Raw genomic sequence first — 17,823 nt, 5'->3', positions numbered from 1 at the left:
TCTGCCCGACATTAATTGTCGTGTTTCTGCTCGCGGGGCTGGGCGGACGAGACGCAGACGCACGACGCAGACGCTCCGACCGCGAGCAGGTGATATATACCTACACGTTTCTGACTCTGCGATCGGCTTCTCCCTATATTCATTTATTTATTTATTTATTTCCTCCACCCCACCCACACCCACCCAAAACCCATATGCTTTGCTCGCCCGAGCTCATCTCCACGGTGGAAAAGATGGAGGGGTCCGGTTGCTAGGAGACGGGCTGCGCTGCAGAATTGTACGAGCTGAATGGATGCTCCCTCTGTTTTCTCACCTTCTCCTTTCTCTCTCTCTCTCTCTCTCTCTCTCTCTCTCTCTCTCTCATATTTTTCACGAGGCGCCGGCATTGTCAATCAGAGGGAAATGACGAAGCCTCCCACCCATCCCTCTCCCTCCGGCAGTCGGCATTCTCTCCATGGAAATCACTACTTCAATATGTCAAATTGAATTTTTTTTTTTATACGTCAGTCGGAGGCCCGCTTTTGTGCAAGGGCTGCGTAAGCATGACCTTATTTAAGAAGAGTTTATTTGAGACAAAGACCATTTATTTTCGTTACCACGCACTCCACTCTATTGCATTAAGAAAACAGAGCACAACAGTTGTTGTCAACTTCCGCATGCCGTAATGGATATAAATGTGTCAGCAGTTCAATATCTCACATCGCATCTCTGAAAGTTCTGCAGGCGCCTTGTGTGCCGCATGTGCAGAAAATATTGCAGGAGCGGTGACATTTGAGTCACAAGAAGAAAAAAAAAGGAGGAAAAATAATAATAATAATAATAAAGAAATGAACTTTAAAGAAAAATGCAACAGTGGGAATCATGCGAAGACGGCTCAGTTCGTAGTTAGTCGGGCTGCCGGGTCGGGGCACCCTAACCCAAAGCTTGCCGCACCTCCTTGTTTTTCCGCCCCTGAGCGACAGCTGCCGAGCGCTGCTGGAGATAAGGGCTGGTGCTGTCAGCGGGGGGCGCCTGCTGCTGCGTGTGGGCCCGCGCCCGGCTCTGAGCGGTGACGGGGTAGAGCAGAGGCATGGCGATTCCCTGTCCCTCCATCTGGAAGGCCGCTATCAAGTTCTTGATGTGCCGGAAATACCGCTTCTGCACCCCGGGAGTGGTCTGAAACGCAAGAAGAAGCAAAAAAAAAAGGGGAGGTGGGTAGGTGTGAAAAAATAGAATTCTCATCTCCACGTCAGATACCGCAGGAGGGTGGGGGCTGTCATGGAAAAAGGAAAAAAAAAAAACTGATACAAGAGACAAAAACAAAAAAAAAAACCACATTTTTACCAACCCGAGCGTCTGATCTGTTACTAGCTGGTGTTAATGACACTAAAATAACATCTGAATAAATAAAATGATGCTGCAAACGTAAAAACAGCTTCTAAAGGGAGAAATAGGTTGAATATACTCGAGGTATTTAAAGGCTAAACTTGGAAAATTCTTTGTAAACATTTGCTCTCCTCAGCAAAGAACCTGAAATTTCTGGGTGACACTTCAAGTCCTGCAAAAGGGGGGGAGAAGTTAAAATCTAACAAAGATTCATCTTCTGGCTTCAGGATCACTCAGCCTTGCCTTATTTTTGCAAATGCTTATCAGACATTTTTTTTTTTTTTTTGCTTTTTTTAAAAATGATTTCTTCTGATTTTTCCCCCCTCCTCCCGCGTGTTTGCCCGCAGCCGTCACCTAAAGGTTTAATATTGTTAAACCATTGCTTTTTTTTAAAAAAAAACAAAAAAAAAAACACTGTCATTTTGTCAAGCAAGGCCTTTTAAAAGTGCATTATGTGTTTTCATTCTTCGCTATCAATCATGCTGCAGGAGCCGGAGGAGGGAGAAGGAAAAAAAAAAAGTTAAAAATGGGTTATTTGAATGTATTTTTAAAAATCGTTTAATCACAGGCGGAGGGGCCCTTCCCCGCGAGAGTTTGGATGTTCCCGTCTCCAGCCACCGGCCTCACCCCTCCGACTGTCCCCCCCTCGCAACACATCTCATTAAAGTGATAGATGTTGCGCATGAATAATGTAAACTGTTATTGAGCTCGTAGTGAAATTCGTGTAACTCAAGTCCACGGCCGGCACACGTGACGCTGTCAGGGTGTCGTTTGCATCAGCATCCCGCTCGTTCGTCTCTCTCTCACACACACACACACACAAACAGAGACACAGAGCCTTTCGGATGTCTCTGTACATTCCCATCTCGGGGTGTTTGCCAACCCTCAGCGCTCAATTACATATCCCATCAGAAATCCTGTCAAATGCAATTCCGCGTTTTACATCTGCGCAGCGCGCGCCGACGCTGCGGCGTCTTTAAATTTTGAAGTGTGTGTGCGTGTGAGTGTGTGGGGAAGGGAGGCTCGCTCGCAGGGTGTTATTGCTGAAGGAAAAAAAAAAGAAATGTACCCATTTCTCAGCGCTGTCACGTCTCAAGAAAAGAAAAAAAGCAAAAGAAAAGAAAAAAAAAAAAGAAGCGAAGCATGTTTGCCTCAGATCCACAGCTTGTTGGATTACTGTGACACCAAAACAACTTCTAACCCAATAAACAGCCGCCGCAGCGAGACAGATGTGCAGCTGCTCGTGTGAGCCGCGCCGGTGCGAAGGGGGAGGAAGAGAAAAAACCCAAGAATGAATAAACAAAAACAAACAAAAAAAAAGAGAGGATAAGGTGTCTCACTTCTGCAGCCCATGAGCCTGCTTCGTCCTTGTGGAGCCTGTATGTGTAGACGAATCCTTTGCACCTGAAAACACACACACACACCTGTCAGTTGTAGAAAACAAGTGTCTGGCCTCTGCCGTCACCATCAGTGGGACCAAAAAGTCACTTTTCACAACGAACCCCAGACTTGTTTAATTGTTCAAAGCTGTTTGTCTCATTTGTCCCCTCTGAATGTAAAGAGCTCAGCAATCATGAATCAGAAACCAGGACTGGACACACCGGGCTTAAAAGTTTTCGTGTTTCTACTCACAGCACACAGAGGCAGAAGACGCCCGGCACGGAGTCGCTGTCCCGGACCAAGTAGGAGCCGTCTCTCCCGTCCTGAGCCAGCCGCCGCTCGCCCTCCTCCTTACCGATGGGTCCGTGGTAGACAGGCAGGTTTTCCATCCCCCCTTTACTCCAGATAGGCTTTATTTCCTCACCCCCCCACCCCCCCCTGCTTCCACTCCCTTCTTCCCAAGTCCCAGCTCTCTTCTCTCTGCTTCTTTACGTTTCGTCTTCTACGCTGAGAGAACGGGCTCCAGCTCCTCACCGTTTCAAACGTCTGCTCAGGGAATCTGCAGCTCTAACAAGAGAAAAAAAAACTTGTTTTTTAAAGAAAAATCCTAATTCGGTTTCCGTTTCTCTCCCCCCAAAAACGACAGCAGCCGTCTTCCTCCCTCACCTCTAACCTTTCTGAACTCCCTGCTCACTGTCGCCGACCCGCTTTATAAGGCGCACGTGTGTGCACACATGCACAGACCTGAAATGCGGGTTCGTATTTGTCTCAGGAAATGGTTGTATTTTTGTGACAGGAAATAACTTCGAAGATTCTAACTGAATATTTCTTCAACTACAGACAGCACAAGAGAGGGATGAAACAGACGTGACGCTTATGTCACACTGGAAAAGGCAGAATGTGCAGTCATACTCTTTCCGTTTGATTTGTCCAGTGTCGCTCGCCCTGATCGTTTCCACCGCCGTTTCTGCGTATTATGATAAATCGATCAGCTTAGTGTGCAAAATACTTAAAGCAGAAAAATGGAAACGTTTGTTCAAACATTGCTCACTTCATGTTATTTAATGTAAAGTTAATTCTTTTTTCCAAATCATTCTGGCTAATCTGTGAGCATTTTGCTATTTTGAACAAAAAAACTGGTTTCAACACTTTACAAATAAAAAATAACTGAGTTTGCTTAAATTTACCTAACAGATAAACCTTTAAGTGTTCATATTTTTATGCCTAATCTATGTTCGGAAAATGACTGATAGCTACAGCTGGAAGAGGAACGTAGTATAACAGCATTCAAGTATAAATTAATATTAAAAGCAGCCCTGTCGCCTCTCGGAGATGGAAAACCCAAGAGGTCTAACCTCAGGTTGGGACGGTGTGGGTCTTGACTCGGTGCCAGGTAAGTTTCCTCCCACAGAACAGAAAGATGCAGGTTGGTTTAATTGACAACTTTAATAAAGTTAGCACAAAAAAGTGAAGGAAATTTGTATTTGGTTGATTGCTTCTCAGCAATAGATGTTATACTGTTGAAAAGTTAGTTTATTTCCCTTTAAATCAGGAAGTGTCAAACTCAGTAACACCAAAATAAAAAACTTGGTCCGAGCCAAGGGCTAATCTCAATCAATATTTACTGAAAAAATACATAAATGAACCCTGGTTTTACATGTAATATGTCAAATCATTGGTATAGAAACATCAAATACCTTTTCCCAGTTTCATATTGTATAGAATTTAGAAAAAACAAAGTTTAATGAACAAAGAAGAACAGATCGAACTTAATAAGACTTCATTAGCGTTCTCTGTTAAAAACAGCTAAAAGGCCTCAACAAAATCCATTAAAACAACTACTAATATTGACTTTAAAACAAGAAAAGAAAGAAAATATACACTGAAGCAGACACTCGAGTTAATGATGTACAATAACTCAAGTCAGCTACTTGATATTGTTTTTTGGCTATAAGTTCATCAGAAAGAGTCTGATGCTCTCTGTTGCTTTTTCCACATCAAAATCAAAGATTACTGAGAAATTGAACCTTTTTTCAAAGTCTCCGATTTTTTTAAGCAAATTGAGAAGCGACAGAGACTGGATCTGTCACAGACTGGAGGGCCAGATCTGATAAAGTTTCAGTGATATCTTGGCGGGGGGGGGCAGATAAAATGTCAGGCAGATAAAATGTTACCAAGGGCCGGATCTGGCCCGCGGGTCTCGACTTTGACACCTGTGCCTTAAATGGCGCCACATTTGTAAGGAAGATGGAATCTGGGGCTTGAGCAGCAGAGTTGAGAAGTGGGTGAAAAACCTGCCGAACCTTCTGTGAGAGTCAGGCAGCTCATTGTCCTGTTGTTTGGTGTCATTTGTTGGACGGGATAAATGAAGTTCGAAAGTTTAAAACAACAACAACAATTTTTTCCCCTCAGGAGAATCTGTGTTTGTGTATGGGACGGGAGGTAGGAAACCTCCATCCATCCGTTTCTTTCCTCTGCCTGTTTTCTGTTCAGGGCCGCGAGGAGCTGGTAGCTGTCTCCAGCACCCACTGGATGAGAGACAAACAAGACGCACACACACACTCACACACACATACCTAGACAATTTAGGGTTCCCAGTTAACCTAACATGCATGTTTTCAGACTATGGGAGGAAAGTGGAGAACCTGGAGAGAACCCACACATGTCCAGGGAGAAAACACAAACTACAACCAACCAGGAGACAAACCGGCTTGTCTTTTTGCTGCAAAACAAACAGTGCAAACAAACGACGCCATCGTTTTAGATGACGAAAGTCTCCATTTCCAAAATAAAAACCTTATATATCTGGACGAGCCCGTGTATCTCTGTGTGACCCTGTGACGGACTAGTGACCGGTCCGAGGTGGACCCACCTACGACCCCGAAACGACAAGCCCAACCAACTTAAAGTGGGTGCAGAAAATCAATAAATGAAAACAGAACTCTCTATTACTGTTGAGCTGTACTTTATTTTTTATATTTTGTTTTAGCTTTATGATCATATTTGAATACCCACCGAGGAACAGGATCTTTACATACCATAATGCCTTTGAATTAAGGATGTAAACTGCTGCTGCTTGTGCTCACATAGTCGCAGGAATGCACGTCTACGTTTGCTGATGAATAGTGTGTGTGACAGCGCACAGCTATCTGTCCCCTTATCCTGTGATTTATTGCTCCCTCTGTAAACCCCCCCCCCCGCGAGATAAAACAGGAAGAGAACGAAGGAACTTCACTTTGCATGCCTTCAGAACTTGTAAGAGAAGACTTCGACAACAATCTGACAAGCCGGTTTAAACCAGACAAGCAAAAAAAAACAACTTTATTACCTGCTGTTTAAGAAGGGGTTTTTATTTATTTATTTTTATGCTTCTCAGCATGCATTTTCAAACCACAAGTTCACACGCGCTCTCAGCCGCTTGTCACCGGTACGTCTTCTGTTTAAACATGTGTTTAGGAAGCTCCCAGCTGCTCTGCCACACAGAGAGGAATCAACTAATGAAGCTGCGCGCGTTCAGCAAACTTATCCCGCAATCTGTCCTGTCTGTTGTAAAGTTGTGCCGTGTCAAAATGAGAGCCTGGTGAAATGTCTGCTGCTGCTGCTGCTGCCTGGGAGCTAAACTCGTCTTGTCACGATGGGATGAACAGTGTAGCGTTGCCCCCCTCTCTCGCGCGCAGGAGGTCCTTCACATCACCGCCAAGAGCGTCCAGGTCCCTGCAAAGGGTGTAGGATGTGAAACTGGCATTTAATCACATCTCAGAGCCGGTGTTTTTTTTTTTTTTTCAATGCAACCTTTTTTTTATTTGAAAGGATATTCATTTGTACCTGTTGAAAACTGAAGCCTACATGAGTCATCAGTCTGTGTCAGAGCCATTTCCCCCCCCTTTGCCTCCACAAAGATCATGAGCGGTGGGACTCTGGGCCCCCTGTCACCGCAGGCGACCGGCACAGTCTTAATCGTTGCTTTCACAGCGTCTTAGCACCATCCTGTGGCAAAAATCAGGAATTCATAATTGCACATTTTTTGGATCTCTTGCTATTGTTGTGCCGCACACGTCTGGGTATATATATATATATATATATATATATATATATATATATATATATATATATATATATATATATATATAAAAACAGCAAACCAGCCAAGTTTATTTATAAGAAAACAACAAAAATCCTCACAAGTGCACAGGGGAGGTTCCCCTCTGTAGCGTGCCTCCTTTGGCTTCCAGCTCACAGGACGGCAGCTCGGGGTCCATACAGAATGGAGTGGATCTATACCGGACACAAATAGGATACAGAAAGACCATTGATCAGCCGACAATCCCCACCCCCACCCCCACCCCCCCGGAACCCACACAACTGGCTGGACGGGAATGCATCGTGTAGACATTAATATGAGATTAATGCCTACATTATCTTTGAGGCCAAGTGAGGCCCTCGGGGGAGAAAGAAAAAAATTAAGAAATCGACTGAACATAAATGTCCATCTGCCAGGCGGACAGTAATCTCAGCACTCTCGTTCCCGAGTGGGAGAAGCTCCTCAGTCGCAGCTGTTGGCTGGGAAAAAAGGAAAGTTAATGCGTCTCTGACTTTACAAAATCATGCGTGGATGCGGACTCAAAATCAGCTACTCTTTTCCCATCAGAAGATAAAAAGAAAAAATGTTATTCTGGGCAGTTGTGTCAAATAAACAAGTGACATTCATTTGAGATTTATTATTTACTTTATTTCCCCAACGAGTTGTGTTAGGAAAGTAACACAAGAAAGCGGTTTGCGGGGGGGGGTTACACAGAAACAGTAATATTTTGATTTCCAAAATAACAGTGCAAAAACTATTGTTATGGTCAGTTTTGAAAAAAAAAATGGCTTCATCTCATTTAATGTTTATCCTATTTTGCCCAAAGCAGCAATTTACTCAAGCTAGCTTTAGCCAAAGCTAAATATACAAGTTAATGCTTTATCAGTAAATATATATATATATATATATATATATTATACATGTTTAGTTCTCATGTAAGCAATCAGATTATTAGAGAGAAACAAAAAGAGGAACAATTCATGTTAGCTTAGCCTAACAAAGTTTTTTCTTTATCCTACACCGTAAAGTTATAAACTTGTTGAAAAAAATGTTATTAATCCACACATTAAGCATTTATGAAGCATAATTCTTTCTCTTCACGTCAATCCATGCCATCTAGAGAATATGGAAGTTATTTTCTCCTTTCACTTGTTTTTTTAAAACTAAGAATTTAGCGTCCCATTGTTGTTTGGTTTTGTGAAAGTCATTTAAATATTTCTGGTATATTCTGCATTATATATTAGTCCTTTTAGATCTTATTCTTTTTATCTATTTTTTGTGATACATTCTCTTACATAAACCTTGCATGTGTTAGATAAGACCTGGGCTCAGTTAACTCCTTTGGCATCTGGAGCCGGTGGTATTTACAGCAGTCACTATCAATTCTCTTAAGCCTAAGTCTTAAGCCAGTGGAAGGCAGAGTCTATTTCCTGGAGAATACCGAAGCAGGGTTGCTATGGACGATCGGAAATCTCCACAATCGCCAGGTCCTTCAGGTCACTGAGTTTTCGAGAGAAGGAGCTCAGCCTGGTGCTGATGGAGCTTCTCTTCCGGTGGTGCTCCTCCTTGCGGGCCTTCAAACAAGCGCACAGGCCCTTGCAGAGGTTCCCGAGGCGGTCCCGGAAGTGGTTTCCGATGAAGCAGTAGAGCACGGGGTTTATGGCAGAGTTGGAGAAGCCCAGGCAAAGGGTGAGGGGGGTGAGGTTGTTTATGGTCCATGTTATCGAGCAGCCGCCCAGCCAGCCCTTGGTCTTCAAAAAGTCTAAGAAGGTCACGCAGTGAAACGGGAACCAGCAGAGGAAAAATGCCAGAACCACGGCGGCTACTGTCAACAAAACCCTCTCCACCTTATTGCCCACTGGAGGCCTGTCCTCACAGAAGCTGGGACTAACACTAGGAGTTGGGGGTCTGTCTGGTTTCCTGTCGCCTTCCTGGGAGAACACATTCAGAGAGTGTGCTGAAGTCTGCATTCTCATCAGATCTCTGTAAGCCAACAAATGTCTCCCGATAGTACAGTAGCAATAAGAGATGGCAAACAGAGGAAGCAGGAAGCCCAGGAGGATCTTCATCCAAGCCAGGGCCAGAAAGCAGCTTTGGCTTGGGCATAAGATCCCACAGACCTCCACTTCAAGGCCCTCAAGTTGTATAGTGTCCCTCAATGCGAAGGTAGGGGCTGTGCAAACGCACGCCAGAAACCAGACCATGATGCACGTCAGGCAAGCGAGTTTGGGGTTTCGCGCGCTCAGCGAGCGGAGCGGATGCACGATGGCCAGGTAACGGTCCACGCTCATGCTCGTGATAAAGAAAATGGACGCGTAAAGGTTGAGGTGGAGGAGCGCGCCGCAGATCTTGCAGGCTGCTCTGCCGAAGGGCCAGCTGTAGCTCCGGGAGTAGTAGACGGCCCACAGCGGGAGGGACAGCAGGAAGAGCAGGTCAGAGACGCACAGGTTCAGCATGAAGATGTCAGCCACCGTTCTCCCCGTTTTACTGCCGCAGACCAGCACGAACACTGCCAAGGCGTTGGCCAAGGTCCCCACCACGCAGATGATGCCGTAGACGGTGGGGATCACTGTCGTAAAGGGTACAGGGGTCCAGTCGGTGCAGGGGGGCGAAGTGGGGTCTAAAGAGCCGTTCCCATAGACCTCTGCTGCTGAGTAAGGGGAGGGGGTGGAGTTGAAAAGGAAGAGGTCATTCAGGGTCGCCATTTTGGAACTGGATGTTCTCTTGCGTCAGAAAACTTGACTTCAGCTTCTCTCAGACATCCAAGGTCAGCTGTAAATAAAACAAAGCAGGAGAGTTTTTGGATTGCTGTCGCCTTTCACAGACAAATATGCTTCTTTACACAATAATCTTCAGTTGGCTCCGGCGTTTATTAGGTATCCTGTTTGATAAATAACCTCCAGATGAATTCGTCACGCCATGCTGGAAGTTCAAACAGCAACGAAATACTTCGGAAAGGGTTCTAACTATCTGACCGCCTCCTAGATTTCTGAGAAAACTGCTCTGTTGTGGTAACGGCTGAAATTTTTTAAATGTTTGCAAATTAAACGGAAATGACTGGACTCAATTTGGGATTTAATGGGTTTACAGAAATTATAATAATCATAGAAATTAAAACGATCAAAGTGGAATACACCGGAAGGGGGGAGAAAATGAATAACAACAGAACAATTTAAAACAGGCGTAGGGCTTAAAAAAAAAAGAAAAACATCATGAAAAGTTCATTCTGAATGAAAAAACAACCCTTAATTATGCAATAAAAAATTGAAAGAGTGAAACAAATACTAGAACAAGTCGAATACTAGCTCTCCAGTCAGAGTGAACTTAATGTTAAGTTTTATAACCTCCATCCTGTTAAAATAAATCCTCTTACCTGTAATGATTGAGTGTCCGATCCGAAAACTTGTGTGGCTTTCAGTGACTTTTTTGCTTGAAGTCCATGTCTTGACTAAATGCTCCTCTGCCCCTCTAAGAGAATTCTGCTCAGCTGAGCTCCCCGGACTGTGTCATACCTCTGAGTATGTGTGTGTGTGTGGGTGTGTGTGTGTGTGTGGAGGAAACAGATTTGAGGCTCTGAGAACCCAGATGAGTTTGGGGGGGGGGGGATCTTAAAGCCCCCAGGAGTCTCTTGATGATTGCACAACGGAGAAGCTGCTAGACGTCACAACTCCATCATTACCGAGAGGCTGGATGATTGTACCTGGATATAAGCCAGCCACACAGGGATAAAAGGTCCCCCTCCCCCCCACCTCCACACACACACGCATACACACACCCTCCTGGAACCTCCACTTCAACACGCCAAGACTGAGAAAATTAAGTCAAGATGTGTGCTGGAGCAATAGCTGCACGTCCTGTGGATACAAATGCACATATCTGACGGTAATGGACGGAACATTTGGGTGATTGAGGTGTCAAACCTGAAGACATGACAGTACCCCCCGCCCCCCATCCCCTCCCCGGGGCCTCTGACCCAAGTAATGCAGGCTTAGCATTAATTAACTGAGCCTCACGTTTGGCGTCCCGTTCGCCTCGCCAGTGGTCAGATAAGCCATGGGAAATATTTACTTTGTCTCAGAGGAAGTCATGCCAGCTGCCGGGGCAGAGAGGGAGAAGGGAAGGGAGGCGCAGCGTGGAAGATGAATGAGGAGGAGGACAGGCTGAAGCTGCAGGGAGTGGAGATGAGAGGGCACAAAGAAGCGGGGAGCACAGATTCCCTCCAGTGGGTTTTCATTAAAGCCTCCAGTGAGAGTTGATGAGGGATGCGTGCAAAGCGCCGAGACCAATTGCATCACGGCCCCTTTGATCAACGGCGCGAGCACAAGTCTCTCTCCCCCCCCCGCGCATGCACGTGCAGGCGCACGCTTTACGCCTCGGTTTCCGGGCGTGCTCAATCTCGGCTACGGGCTCGAGCGCGTGCAGATGTGCGGGCAACACGGCCCATTGAGCGTTTGCCTGGACGTGACGTTCCGCCGCTAACGGCCGTGGGAAGGCCGACAGCCAGGGTGACGGATGGCGACGGCACGGAAAGCTGCGAAGTTTTGAACGACGACGCCGCAGAGCTCCCCAGGTGTTTCATCTCTTGAAGGATGTGGGGAATCAGGAATGTGCCGCATGTTGCAGAGCTGCTGAAACCGCATCGTTGCACTTTCAAAACCAAGAACTCTCTTCTTCCACTGGCATGCTGGGTATGCACAGTTGTTCTCACACATGTTGTGACTTTTGTAGCTCTAGTTAAACATCCATAAAACCCACCTTTCTGCCCCTTGACCTACCCCAGGGGTGTCAAACATAGATGGACATAGAGATATCAAATGTCTTTTCCTAGTTACATACTGCGTAGAATTTAGAGCAAACATACTTTAATGAAAAGAAGAAAAGTAGATCAAACTTAAAAGCATTTTAGCATTCATCTTCTAATGAATTTTTCTCCATTATACCACCTTAGAAGCCATCAACAGAACTCCAATCATACAGCTACTAACACTGACTTTGGAACAAGAAGAAAATGCTTAAAAGGAAATTATACATGAAAGCATACTCTGATGCACATGAACTCAAGTCAGATATCCCAAACCACTTCTCGGCTGCAAGTTTGATGTTGCCCTTTCCATGACAAAATCAGAGATTACCCATCAATGAAAACTTCATTTTCTTGGCTTCAAAAGAACTGTCACAAGACTTCACCAAATATGCTCACTTTTTTCCAAGCAAATAGATACTTGATCTGTCACAGACTAGAAGGCCAGATCTGATAAAATTGAAATGTTATTTTGGCGGGGCCAGATAAAATGTTACCAAGAGCCGGATCTGGCCCGCGGGCCTTGAGTTTCATACATGTGACCTAGCCTCACTGTTATTAATAAAAGTGTACCTCAAACCTAGAGCAAACAAACTCTTGGGTTCATCCAACTTTTGGCCTTTTTTTGAGAACATTTTAAACTCCCATCAGTCTTTGCAGAGATAGACACAAATGCAAACATAAACACACAGACAGACAGGAGCCAAAGGCCCCTGGTCACGACCCGCAGCAACTAAAAACAGAAATTTATGGTGTCATGCCGGCCAACAGAAACAGCAGATAACGGAGAGGAAAAACAAGTCCAAGTCCGTGCCGTGCATTCTCTGCAACGCAGAGGGCTGGCCTCGAGAGCTGAACCGGTTTCCGTCAGGCTCCGCTCCCACTTACAAAGAGTTCAGGAACGCAGGCCTCTTGACAGGAACAAGGCTGATCAACTTTCGACTTTCTCGAGCCACGCGGTTCGCATTTCAAACCTGGCGCCTTGTTCGTGGCGATCTGGTCGCTGTCTGTGTGCGCGTGGGTTGATCAGACTGTTGCGTTAGCAGAATTACTTAATGAACCAAATAAAAACTCTCAGAAACTAACCATTGGATGCGTATGTACAGCTCATTAACTTCTGGAGTCAACCCAATTCAAGATGGCCGTCCCGGCTAGTTGATCTTAGAAAACACAAAAAATGGCTACAACTCAGACAACTTTACAGATATTGAGCTGAAATTTGTTGTGGTAGAAGCTGAGAGTCAACCTCAATACAGCACAAGATTATTGCTTAAAGCCTTGGTGTTAACGGTTGGAATCGACACTGTCTGTCTGTTAGCAAAATAACTCAAGAACGATTGGATGGATTTCAATGAAACCCTCAGAAAGTAATCCCCAGATATACATCTATACCTGACTGATCGCTTGGAGTCAACACGATTCAGAACGGTCTTAGCCAACACAAAGATGGTCATAATTCAGTCGATTTTACAAATATTGAGGTGAAATTTGGGGTGGTAGTAGCTGAGAGGGATCCCCATCACACTCTCTGAGCACTAACAGATCATGTGAGGTGTTTGGTTAAAACTTTGACGTCAGAAAGCTGGCAGAATAAAATCCCTCAGAGAATACTGGTTTCATTTCAAAGGCAGCAGCTCACTGTTTAACAGAAAACAACCCGAGCACTTAGGTCTGGTCTCTCCGCTGACTTCCTGTTTATCTCCAGATTGGTTTTAACGTTTGAGTGCCTAAATCTTTAGGTATCTTTAAATGTTTAGGTGTTCTGGACTCGCCTTTTTAAACCTATCTCCTTAAAGGGATATTTTGGACAATCTGACGTGAGATTTTTTGAAAAGGTTGTCTTACAGGTAGGTAGCGTTTTGAATTACCTTAGTTAAAAAAGAGTTTAACCCGACAGGACTGACTTGCTAACAGCTAGTCCGACTGGAAATTGGAGTTGTCTAAAGACGGCAGCAAACCACTTTAGTTTTGGTTGCGTTTGGTTTAGCCATTACCTTGACCATCTTGAATCAAACTCCAAACTGAGGTCATTCAAAGAGCTATTTACGGCAGTTAAGATATTAATTATCCCCAACCTTTACGGGGACATCAAAAGATCCAAACTAACCTTTTAACAAATGAATACGACTAAACTCTACCGGCTCAGCACCAACATTGTCGCTGCGATTGTACAAATTTTTCCTAACATGTAGCATTTCCCTTCCACCAGCACTGGCGGTAAAACATTCCAGGCAGTCAGAAATAATGTTGTCTCGTTCCGTCAAGCGCCTTCACGTTCAGTCTCCCCCCCCTGTATTTCATTTCAGAACAACTCCCTGGACCTGCGTCAACATTTCCAGCGGCGGTGTCACTGCAGCCGGTCGCCAAACAATCAATTAAAGCAGCTTGTAGTTCACCCGGCTCCACCTTTAAGCCACCGAAGGCTGGGCAAACACACGTCTGCGGCCAGAGTCTAAAAAACACAGAACGAACAGAGGGAGTGATTTACTCCTTCAGCGTGTGTGGGAGAGCGTGTTTCCACGTGTTCGTCTGATGAATGACCTCCTACACATGGGTTTAGTGGCAGGTGGTGCCTGCCCGGCCTGCAGATAAGGAGAGCAGGGGGCATCGAACCCCCCCCACCGACTTACAACACATCCTCCACTGGACGTCACTCTCCAAGGTAATTACTTTTTTTACACCATTTCCAGATTAGGAACACAACTTTTATTTTATGTAGTTTGCCAACACTGTCGAAGGTTTCGTTCCTCAGCGCTCATTGGGCGAAACGCAGAAAAGTAAATAAAACTAAATGTTCCCAAACATGCTGAGCTAAAATTTGGCGTGGCAGTCGCTGGAAGTCATCCCCAACATGTACTTTGAGCGCCACTCATCTTTGCCGTTACCTATTAGAGCCAACTCTGTTCGACTGTTAGCAAAATATCTCATGAACCACTGGATGGATTTTCAGTCGACCTCTCAGGAGGGAGTCATACGTCTGGCGTGAACATCATGTGTCTCCAGACCACAGCTCAAACAAGATGTTCACATGTAAGCGTATACCAACAAACGCCGTTTAATGGTTTTCCAGGCTGTTTGTATTTGTTGCTGATAAATGTGCTCTGTGTTTACGTGATGGCGAGGACCTCTGAGACGATAACCACCGCAGACCAGAAACCTCCCCCCTACGTCCTCCGTGGAAAATTTGAGTTGAAAGGTGGAAGGTCAGTGCCTTGTCCCCCCCACTTCCTCTCTGCTGGTCAAGAAGAGAGGAAAATACGAGTACTGAGAACATCAGTGCAGATGCTGTGTGTGTGGGGCGCTGCGAGGACGGGTGGGCCCCATGCGTGGACTTGACCCTTGAGGAAAGGGGGGGGGGGGGTGAGAAGCAGCTATAGTTAGCGTTGCATCTCGGGAACCTCCAATGCTGTCCCACAGCTTACGGCAGCGCAGTGCCTGGCCTTCCCGAGGTGCTGTGAGAGGAAGACGAGCAGATTTCCAGCGTTCCTTTCGGACTGCTATTTTGAGACAACACGTTCCATCTGGTTTTTCTGTGAATGCTGTGACACAGCTGCTTCTGCGCGGAGCTTTACTTAATCACAACAGTTGGCAGCGTTTGCCTGAAAAGTACAGAAACAAATTCCATAACAAGCACCCCCCCACACCCACCACCACCACCCAGCTTCCTGTGTGTCTTTCTGTTGCCCACTGCCGAAGAAGTGAGGAAGATTTTTGCCCGTTTCTGTTCATTTGTCTGGACTGTTAGCGAAATACCTCTTGAAACCAGGGGTGGAAATTAAAAATTTTGTCCACCAGCCATAGTGGCTGGGGGACAAAATGTTTTACCAGCCACTCAAATATTTTACCAGCCACTATTTTTTGTTGTGACAAAAAGTAATTTCATATGATGACGATGATGGAGCTGGGTGGAAGCAGTTGTGGTGCCCTACAAGCTGAACAACACCTCTTTCTGGACACTGCATGGAAATAACTATTCCTCTCATCATGGACAACAAGTCCTGTGAATTNATTGGTGTCAGACTGCATGTAATCTGTAGTGGATCGAGTGCATCATATGGGTTTGCAGTGAACTGTTGTAATATTTTTAAGTGGGTTTTCTCAGGTTTTTTCGGGTCGAATGTTATTTAGATAAATAATTTTCCAATAAAAACCAGTTAATTTACCAACAAGTCTTTAACTGTGTTTATTCCTCTCATCACGGACAATAAGTCCTCTGAATTTGGAGACATTTGTTGTTCTTTGTTTGCAAAAGTTACCAGGGGGGAACCACATATTTCAGCTGTCTGAAATAATCAGTTCCCCCTCTAAAACATGGGACAAAAATAATTTACCAAAAAGTCCTTAACTGTGTTTATTCCTCTGTATTATGATAATATTAGCACATTTTATTATTAAAAGAATGATGTTTTTTTGTTTTTTTAATGAGAGATATTTGCCCCTCTAAACAATTCTGTTAATAGATAAGTCATTATTTACGGAGACGCAGGGGGAACCGTATCTGATGGGGGAACGCGGCTCGACGTAACAGCAGCAACTCGAGCACATTGCCGCCCCCTATATGTCAAGAGGACAAATAACACCTTTTCTGTTCAAATTGCCAACCCGCCACAGTGGCGTGTGTGTTGATCAAATTCACCCGCCACTTCAAATATTTACCCGTATTTGGCGGGTGCTAATTTCCACCCCTGCTTGAAACACTGTATGGATTTTAACGAAACGCCTGGAAAAACACTGGGCGAACATCTAAAAATGATTTGATCTTGGAGTCAGCTCAATTCAAGATGGCTGTCACGGCTAACTGACCTTATGAAACAGAGAAATGGCTATAACCCACACGATTTTACAGATATTCAGCTAAAATTCAGTGTGGTAGTAGTCAAGGATCATGCCCAACATGTACTCTTAGTATTTACACGTTGTACGATATTTTTACTTAAAAGATTGCCAATAACTTTTGGCGTCAACCCTGTTTGTCTGTTAGTAAAAAATCTCATGAACCAATGTAACAGAGCTTAATAAAACTCTCAAAGTAATCATTGGATGTTCGCCTACAACTGATGACCTTTTAGAGTCAACCCAAAAGATGGCTGCCACAGCTAACTGACATTAGTCTACAGAGAAATGGCTCCAGATACTGAGATAAGTTTTGTGTGGTAGTAGCCGAGCGTCGTCCCTGTGATGTACTCTGAGCACACGCACATTTGGCAGTATTATGAGACTGCGTATAAGGCCACGTACGAGGTTTTACCAAAACGGCTCTCATCTCATGAGATGATTTCAGTTTAAAGCTTCGACCTAAACAGCAGCGGCATGCATTCCTTCAGGGAAAGCTGGGTCTGGGATTCTCTACGTGCTACAAGGAAAAAGGATTAGAAATGACCGTCTCCTTGTCAGCTTGGTTTTTATTCATCCACTTGCAGCCCTTGAGCTCTCACACGCACAAAGTCCCACGAGTCGTGTCCCTGGGTGAGCTCATGTGAAGTTCACGAGGTCCGGAGGTCCTGCTGTGGTTCCTCGGAGGAGAAGCAAAGAGGCCGTAAAAAGATGATCCAGCCATCCCTCCACGCTGGAAACTCGCAAATGTAAGCAAAAGCGTGCGGTGATCAAATTTCACGAAGCACTCGTGCCACTTTCTGGGTTGTTACAGTTTGTCAGCAAGATCACTAACATTTGTCTTTACACTAAATGGACTTTAGTGTAACTTCAAAGGAAATCCCACTGCTTTGGGACTGATGGGAATCATGGTAAAGAATGTTCAAACTAGGGGGGAGAAGCTTGATTTTGTGACGTTAGGCAGGGATGTAGGAAAATTCAACTTTACTGAGCATAAATAATAACAAGACAATGATTTTTCTCCATTAAATATAGTTTATTTTCACAACAAACAGGAATCATGTGTATTTTGGTGGCTTGCCTTTGGTATTATTATCATTTTTTGCTATCAAGCCCATGAAAAAAAAAATGTTATATGCAAAGTTGAATGTTTGATAACTAATTTTGCACAAACATGAGCAAAGAAAGAAAGAATCAATGGCATATAATAGTTTTATAAATATTAACCCATCAAGTTTAGTTTATATATTATATTTATTTATATTTTATGAGTCATTGTATGATTTAGTTTAACAAATGAAGTTAACTATCAAGTTTTGTGAAATTTTAGCCGGTTAGCGTACTAAAATTTCACATAAAGTGT

At 44.5% G+C, this 17,823-nt stretch overlaps 2 protein-coding genes and 1 long non-coding RNA gene across 3 annotated transcripts; 1 reads left to right on the top strand and 2 right to left on the bottom strand.

The window, feature by feature from the left end:
- Positions 1–548: 548 nt before the first annotated feature.
- LOC108237949 (SH2 domain-containing protein 1A) lies at positions 549–3,466 on the bottom strand. The gene is made up of 3 exons (XM_017419696.3): positions 2,998–3,466; positions 2,706–2,769; positions 549–1,155 (listed from the first exon to the last, which is right to left on the bottom strand). Exons 1-3 carry the CDS (start codon positions 3,132–3,134, stop codon positions 913–915), a joined length of 444 nt encoding a protein of 147 aa, XP_017275185.1. The 5' UTR covers positions 3,135–3,466; the 3' UTR covers positions 549–912.
- A 3,988-nt stretch (positions 3,467–7,454) lies between these two features.
- agtr2 (angiotensin II receptor, type 2) lies at positions 7,455–10,413 on the bottom strand. Its single transcript, XM_017419700.3, has 2 exons — positions 10,200–10,413; positions 7,455–9,598 (listed from the first exon to the last, which is right to left on the bottom strand). Exon 2 carries the CDS (start codon positions 9,529–9,531, stop codon positions 8,281–8,283), a length of 1,251 nt encoding a protein of 416 aa, XP_017275189.1. The 5' UTR covers positions 9,532–9,598; positions 10,200–10,413; the 3' UTR covers positions 7,455–8,280.
- Positions 10,414–10,782: 369 nt separating this feature from the next.
- LOC119617307 lies at positions 10,783–15,464 on the top strand. Its single transcript, XR_005233544.1, has 3 exons — positions 10,783–11,514; positions 13,934–14,289; positions 14,578–15,464. It is a non-coding gene; the product is annotated as an uncharacterized LOC119617307 (long non-coding RNA).
- The last annotated feature ends 2,359 nt before the right edge of the window (positions 15,465–17,823 follow it).

Source organism: Kryptolebias marmoratus, linkage group LG9, assembly GCF_001649575.2.
Source record: "Kryptolebias marmoratus isolate JLee-2015 linkage group LG9, ASM164957v2, whole genome shotgun sequence".
NCBI classification, from domain to species: domain Eukaryota; kingdom Metazoa; phylum Chordata; class Actinopteri; order Cyprinodontiformes; family Rivulidae; genus Kryptolebias; species Kryptolebias marmoratus.
This window is presented reverse-complemented; position numbering and strand designations above follow the sequence as displayed.